This window comes from Osmerus eperlanus, chromosome 4 (assembly GCF_963692335.1).
Source record: "Osmerus eperlanus chromosome 4, fOsmEpe2.1, whole genome shotgun sequence".
In the NCBI taxonomy this organism is placed as follows: Eukaryota; Metazoa; Chordata; class Actinopteri; order Osmeriformes; family Osmeridae; genus Osmerus; species Osmerus eperlanus.
Genome location: NC_085021.1, coordinates 10157459 through 10164914, shown reverse-complemented (window position 1 = coordinate 10164914; position 7456 = coordinate 10157459). Strand labels below are relative to the sequence as shown.

The following is a 7456-nucleotide window of genomic DNA, read 5'->3' as shown; positions in this document are numbered from 1 at the left end:
CCAAAAAGGGACACATTTCTGCTTTTCAGGTGACTGTATGCCGAAAGGGTAGGTCATCGCAACAAACTTACTACCCTCCCTCTACGATTCCATCCAACAGTATCGCATCTCCCGCCCCCTCCTGGCACTCTGCTTTTCTCATCAATGGAACACATTTGAATAATGTGTAAGCACTTGGACTGGAGCCAATCAGCTGTCAGAGGACCATGATAAATCGCAATGCATTATTGATAATAATAATTACTTTGACATGCGCATTTCTACTTGTGGAGCTAATTTTCCAACCCGAAGAATTTGTAAAGAAGGAAAGGAAATTGTGTTACTATTTGCTCTCGATGGTTGCACCATGTCGAGGCGCAAGCAAGCCAAACCACAGCATATCAATTCCGATGAGCCCGGGTCCTCAGAAAACGGTGAGTTTGCATTGATAAACTTTTTTGCGGACATGTTATATTAATAGAACGTTACAGGTTAGGAAATATCTACATTTTCTTGGAAAGTTTTACGTTGTTTCCTTGCACTTTGACCTGAATGACGACCCTTGGAACGGACCATGCTATGGCGAGAATAGAGAAGGCGAGTTGTTTGATGAGCAGCAGATAGGCTATTCAACTCGAATTGGCTATAACGTGTTGTGAAGTTGAATTGGATTTTGTGATGGAGTCAATGGCATGGCAGTACGTTTAGATACATTCTACCTGTGCATCAGAAACAATATCTAATATAAATGACTGGGCTTGATTTACCGATTGATTTTGTTTGGTATTGAGCATAGTCTACACGACTCTTCATTCTGCTCAACTTTTTCAAAGTATGTAGCTACCTGTTGGGCTGGTAACAGGAGCAGCCTGTTTAGCAACACTGGTCACTTCTACGAACACGTAGCCAACTACGAACGTTGTGTGGCAAATTTCATTAGACACCTAACATTATATTTAACAATTTATTTATTTTCCATTATATGGAAGTATTAATGTATTCGATTTAATTACAGTAGGCTACGATACATAGCAATATTTTTTTCCCAACAGCACATTTGTATTGAAACTGTGGCTCATTGTCCGCATATGATTAGAGCTGGGTTACTACAATTGCTTGCATTTGTGTTGGGTTTGCTGTAAATAATGGTTTGCTGTGACTTCGAACAAGAGGATTTTGCATAGTTGGATCATGTTTACAGTAGCATATGTCAAAAAAAAGTGTGTGGGGGATTGGGATAGTCTGGTATACTTTCAGACAAGGGGTCCGACAGAATGGTATGAAATGTGACTCTAGTAAGCTGACCTAAAGGCCATAAATCCCCCACTTTAATGCATGACTGTTTCCTTTCGTACATATGTGGGGGATGGAGTGTTCTGCAGAGAACGGGTGGGGGTGCGTTTGGTGGTGCCAGAATGTAAGCAACATTAATGGACATCTTTTGTAATGGCCTATTTTGGATATAATTTTTTCATGTAGGCCTTTTTTACCGTTTATTTTTTACTTTATTTGACATGTCCGGTGACGTATTAATTCATCACCTTGCGAATGGACGTTCTTTACATTTGCACTGTAGACCTTTAGTGTTCTTTAGAGAATCCGTTTTACCTCGTGTCATCAACTAAACAACTGGTCACTATGCAACTCCGCCACCAAGCGGCAACCCTGATGAATGCTGGACTGAATATTCGATTCATAAGTGTATTAAAAACGCAAAATTTAATATCTATCTGCAACGTTTGTGGAAATTACGTTATATAAACCAGTCCAACAAAGTCCAGATTGATATTAATTGGTATGCTACCAACTACATTTTTCGACAGATAAAAAAATAATTTAAAAAACGCACCCTCCCCATAGACAGTACTCATCACATTACCAACAGCGTTATTATGCCCTTATTCATAGTCATCTTGTTTGTCAATGAACGGATTCTGTATACAAAGCCATTTGCAACCCCCCTCACACTCAAGTTGCCTGGTGAGCAATTAACAAGTCGAACTGTTTCGTTGGAAGAATGCAAACAGGTGGTCTACCCCCCTCTTCACATAAGTCCTACAGCATTAGCATTTGACAATGCGACCGGTTGTGAAATGGCCCCATAGTGCGTGAACATTTAAAATGCCCACTCGAGGTATTCTATATACTCCCGGTTAGCCAAAATTGTCTTTGCATGTAAATGACCAAGCGATTATTGCTTTGTCCGTAAGTGCGAATTTGGGAGGTCAAATGGTGACTACCAATGACCCTGTTAACTGTTAGTTCTACACCCTGCGTTGTAACTGGAAAGCGTGACTACTTTGTTTTTAAACGTACCTTGAAGTTGCACTTGTCCAGCTGTAATGATTAGAGTTTATCATTTGGACAAGTTGGTGGCTTAACTATGCTTTAAGGTGGGCTAATGCGTGGAAAAGTCATATAATAAGCGTGTCTTTTTTGCCTGGTATATTTATTGTCTGCATAATATTGTAAGACAGACCATCTTGCATATCTGGAGACTTTAGTTTAATGTACAATTGTGCCACCTGCTGGTACTCTTGTGCACTAAACACAATACATTGTACTTTTCAATAGGTCAGGACCATGGGAAAACTACTATAGTTTGCTTCTTCATGTGAAATTAATTGAACATGGGTGCATTCTTGCAACTATTTGGTAATGTGTCATTAACTATTTACTTTATTCCCCCCTTATCAGAGGTTGTACAGGATGGTCACGCTGAAGAGGATGGAAACGAGAGAAAGAGGTTCAGAATGGAAGATGCTAGAGTTTGCAACAAGTGTTGTGCCGAATTCTTCAATGAGACAGAATTTCTTGAACATCAGGAAAATTGCACTAAAGGTCAGCAGGTGGTCATCATGAAAGCGTCTGATGGGAATGAAGTGCCAGAAGACTTCTCACAAGGCTCTTCTGGTGCCCCCCAAAGTGACGATGATGGCCAGGCCAGCAGTCATCCTTTACCCAGTGTCCATCCAGAACCAGAACGGACAGATGAAGAGGTGTCCAAATCAAATGCTGAAAAGATTTCAAAAGAAGGACGGGTTATGTCTGCCAGTCCTGAGATTAGTTACCAGCCTTCACCCAAGTTACAAGATTCTAACGTCACCCTTGAATCTATGCCTGCCACCAAAGTAGCAGTCACCCAGCATTCATCCAGCCATAAGTCTCCACCCTCCAAGGATACATTGCAGGCCATCCCTATGATTCTGGAGCAGCTGGTGTGTCTCCAGCAACAACAGCTCCAGCAGATTCAGTTAACTGAACAGATCCGCATACAGGTGGCCATGATGGCTCCCCAGAGTCTCCACTCAGCTGTAGGGGCAGCAGTGGACCCCCTTAAGGCACTGGGAGCTCACCTTTCTCAGCAGTTGTCGGCTGCAGCAGCCCTGATAGGGAAAAGAACAGGAAGTCAGAGCCTCTCAATGGAGACTATGAAACCGGGCAAACTACCTCAATCTAATGGCATCCCAACCTCTCTGGCTGAGGGTCTAGGGTCAATCCCCTTAAAAGCAGATATTTTGAAGGCTCTCCCAGACCTGGCCAGTCGCCTACCAGCTTTACTACCCCAGTCTCAAGGAGCCATGGCATTACCAGGCTCTTTTACTGGCCTCCCTGTAGGGTTGGATCCTTCCAAAAAAGGGAAAAGCAAGGGATCCAACATGCTGACTGAATCCAAAAATAGTTCTGGGGATCTCTTATACAAGCACAAGTGTAAATATTGTGGCAAAACCTTTGGGAATGACAGTGCCCTCCAGATCCACTTGCGCTCTCATACTGGGGAGAGGCCCTTCAAATGTAACATCTGTGGAAATCGCTTCACAACCAAAGGAAACCTCAAAGTACATTTCCAGAGACACAGGGACAAGTATCCTTACATCAGGATGAATCCACACCCTGTGCCGGAACATCTTGACAATCTACCGACCAGCAGTGGCATTCCCTACGGTATGTCAATGCCCATAGAAGAATCCAACATGGTGGACATGAAACCAGTGATTGGCCTCCCAGCTCCAGGTTTCCACCAATCTCCACTCCAGGGCTTTAAGCCCTCCTTTGAAAGCTTTGGAGTCGACCCATTCTCTCAAAGGCCCTCGTCATCAAGTAGTGATGGAGCATCAAATCCCTCCAACATGTTTGGTCATGAGATGGGATCGGATCAAAACCAGGAATCGAAAGACCTCAAGGGAACACACACCAATGGCAATGGTCTGTCTGAGCACACCTCAGGAACTGCCAAACTGCAGCAGATGGTGGACGGGCTGGAGAAGAGGACCAATGACCCCAACGAGTGTTACATCTGTCACCGAGTGCTCAGTTGCCAGAGCTCCCTCAAGATGCATTATCGTACTCACACTGGTGAGCGGCCCTACAAGTGCAAGATCTGCGGACGGGCTTTCTCCACTAAGGGAAACCTCAAAGCCCATTATGGTGTTCATCGGGCCAACACACCCCTCAAGATGCAACACTCCTGCCCCATCTGTCAGAAGAAGTTTACCAATGCAGTGGTCCTGCAGCAGCACATCCGCATGCACATGGGAGGACAGATACCAAACACCCCCATGCCAGACAACCAGTATGAAGCTGCTGACGCAATGGACTCGTCTCTGCCCGACGAGAAGTCCATGGATGCTTCTGGCCTTGATGGGAGCTTGGAAGACCCAGACACTGAGCTGGACACCCAGGAGAAGCCCAGTGCCTCCTTCTCAACATCAACCACTGAGGAGCAGCAGCCCCAGGCACCTCCCTCAATGTTTTCGAGCATCGCAGCCCTAGAGAATCACATGAAGACCATCACCTCGGCTCTCAACCTGAAACGCCAGACCAGCACAACCTCCGAGAGTGATGGGCGGTCTAAAGGGTCACCCTCAGAGCCAAAGGAGCAAGAGTACCAGATCGATTGTAGTCCTGCCATCTCTGACTCTCTGTCCTTTCACTCCTCATCACCGGTGAACAGCCAGATGGGAAGCAGCCAGTCCAAGTCTCCTGAGTTGGCAATTCCAGAGGATTTTTCCCATAATGGAGCTAGACCGGATTCAGACTGTGGCTCCCAGGATGTAAATGAGTTCAATGGGGCTCTTGATCTGACTGCACCCAGCAGCTTCACACCAAAGTCAATCAAAGAAGAACCTGGCCTGCCCTACTCAATTGGCGAGTATGGTAAGTTGTTATCTATAATATTACTTTTGAGCTATGACCCTGGGTTTACCAGATGTGCAGTTCTGTTAATTAATATATTGAAATGTTCTTGTCATCTTGCTCTTCAGCTCCCAGCCATTTACCTTTCATGAGGATGCCCCCCAGTCTGGTCAACCTGGAGATGCAGATTCCCTCAGAGAACCCCCTGGGTGCCCATGGCTTGTTTGGCTCCCAGCTGCCTCAGGGGACAGGGATGTCGTCCTCCAGTGCTGCTCGCAGGTCCACCAAGCAACACCTGTGTAACGCCTGTGGGAAGAACTTCTCCTCAGCCAGTGCTCTGCAGATCCATGAGCGGACGCACACAGGAGAAAAGCCCTTTGCCTGCACTATATGTGGAAGAGCTTTCACTACCAAGGGTAACCTAAAGGTATGTCAGTCATATCTCCATTACTCTCTGACATGACAACAGTTTAATTAATATTTTAGTCTGTGCCCTTCAAAAGGTGTGCATTGGCATTGACATTTGACTTGTTCTGTCAGGTCCATGTTGGAACTCACATGTGGAACAACGCGTCTAGGCGTGGTCAGCGCCTGTCTTTGGACAACCCCATGGCCTTGATGGCCATGGGATCAGAGTCGAAGGTAATGCCTGACATGATGCCACCTCCTAAGGAACTGGGTCCTCCACCTATGAACTTTGACCAGTCTCTGTGGAACCAGTATGCTGCTGCTTTCACCAATGGGCTGACCATGAAGGCGAATGAGATTTCTGTCATCCAGAATGGTGGCATTCCCCTTCCTGGTAGCCTGGCTGGGGGGCCTCTGGCTGGCTCCACTGGAGGCCTGATGAAGATGGATGGATCCCACTCTGGCCTGCCTGCATCTGTGGCGGAGATGGAGAAGAACATCTCAGAAACATCTCCATTTCCACATTTCATGGAAGAGGGAAAAATTGCAGTGAATTGAGTATGACACTAAGGAAGTTCTCTTTTTGTAAATCCATCACTGCAACGTCAGTTTTGAATGTTTATAGTAGCAAGGATTTTGCTCGCCTACACTCATTGATGGGTACAATCCAAGTGTGCTTTTACAAGACTTTACAAAAGGTAACCCTTGTTGAACATTCTCCGGTTTTGCGAAGTCTAGCTGGAACTCTAACTTTAATGGTGCAGCTCTCCCCCTCCAAATGAACAATGAACCCCATAAACAAGTATTATTTTTAGGTTAACTTGATATAACTGCTGTAGTTGTATTTACTGATTCTTTTTTTTCTTAATATATTGCGGGTATTTCTGTGTGACATCTTTTTAGTCTTGTATCCAGAAGTTGAATGTAGGGCTTACTTGAAACTGCTTTAATTCAGAATGTCTCCCTGGTAATGTATACTTTGAAGAATGTTGACAAGCATTGGAAAAGCTTCAGGGTGTGACTGATAATGGACACCACTGTTTTAGTGTACATGATTAATATAATGTGGTTTTCTTTATTCCTCTGTACATGACTACTTGCTCTGCTACTGTGTGCCATAGATTTTATATAAAAGTTGTACAGTTCTGTAGTGGTCATTGTGCTGATATGTTACTTTGGAGAGAAATATTTGATCACTACATTTATTCACAGTTGCTCAAAGTTCTACTGAATAAGTGTTGTGTTCTTTATTCAAATTTGTTCAGGCTTGATTATTTACTTTGCCATCCATTTTGGTTGTCATTTGACAGAATTTCCCATTAAGTCAATTGTGGAGACTGAGAATGTGTCCTTTAAACAGAACCTCATGCCAAGTGCCTAGCTTCAACCTGAAATAATCATATTTTTTTTTCTTTTTTTTTTTGCACCACACAATTGTAATGAAGGTTGTGTCTGTTAGACTGATACCATATTGTCCCATGTAGCAGTACTTTTTGTTCATTCCTATATATATATATAAAGATCTGTTATACATTCTCTGCTTCTGATATTCCCCTAGAAAAGTACAGCTTAATCTTTGGTTTGTTCTGTTCTGAAGAAGATGGAATGCTCTCAATCATGCCTGCACTTTATTTCCTTTTTTTGTTGTAAGATGACTAGTTACATTTCTGAACATCACTTCTGATTACCCTATCGTAGAAGGTGCACATGAGTTTTGTCATTTCTTTTTGTATCCTTATAGATTTAAAAACATTGACTGCATCAATAATTTGAACAGGGAACTTCAGATTCCTGTTGAGTTACACAATGACAATGTTTAACAGTTTTTGACTGACTTTGATAACTGTTTTCTACATTCTTATATTAAATATGGTAGCTTATAAATGTTTTGTTATTTATATCGCACGGGGGTGGTAAATCTCTACCTCATTCA

At 43.6% G+C, this 7456-nt stretch overlaps 1 protein-coding gene across 1 annotated transcript; it reads left to right on the top strand.

Annotated features, from left to right (window-relative positions):
* The first annotated feature begins 255 nt into the window (after positions 1-255).
* sall4 (spalt-like transcription factor 4) lies at positions 256-6669 on the top strand. The gene is made up of 4 exons (XM_062458824.1): positions 256-413; positions 2677-5136; positions 5244-5542; positions 5656-6669. Exons 1-4 carry the CDS (start codon positions 347-349, stop codon positions 6079-6081), a joined length of 3252 nt encoding a protein of 1083 aa, XP_062314808.1. The 5' UTR covers positions 256-346; the 3' UTR covers positions 6082-6669.
* The last annotated feature ends 787 nt before the right edge of the window (positions 6670-7456 follow it).

Bases quoted from the DNA above. Each gene is read 5' to 3' on its own strand.
- sall4 (XM_062458824.1), top strand. From the start codon at position 347: ATGTCGAGGCGCAAGCAAGCCAAACCACAGCATATCAATTCCGATGAG. The intron at 414-2,676 runs GTGAGTTTGCAT...CCCCCTTATCAG, and splicing joins GCCCGGGTCCTCAGAAAACG to AGGTTGTACAGGATGGTCAC. The intron at 5,137-5,243 runs GTAAGTTGTTAT...CTTGCTCTTCAG, and splicing joins CTACTCAATTGGCGAGTATG to CTCCCAGCCATTTACCTTTC.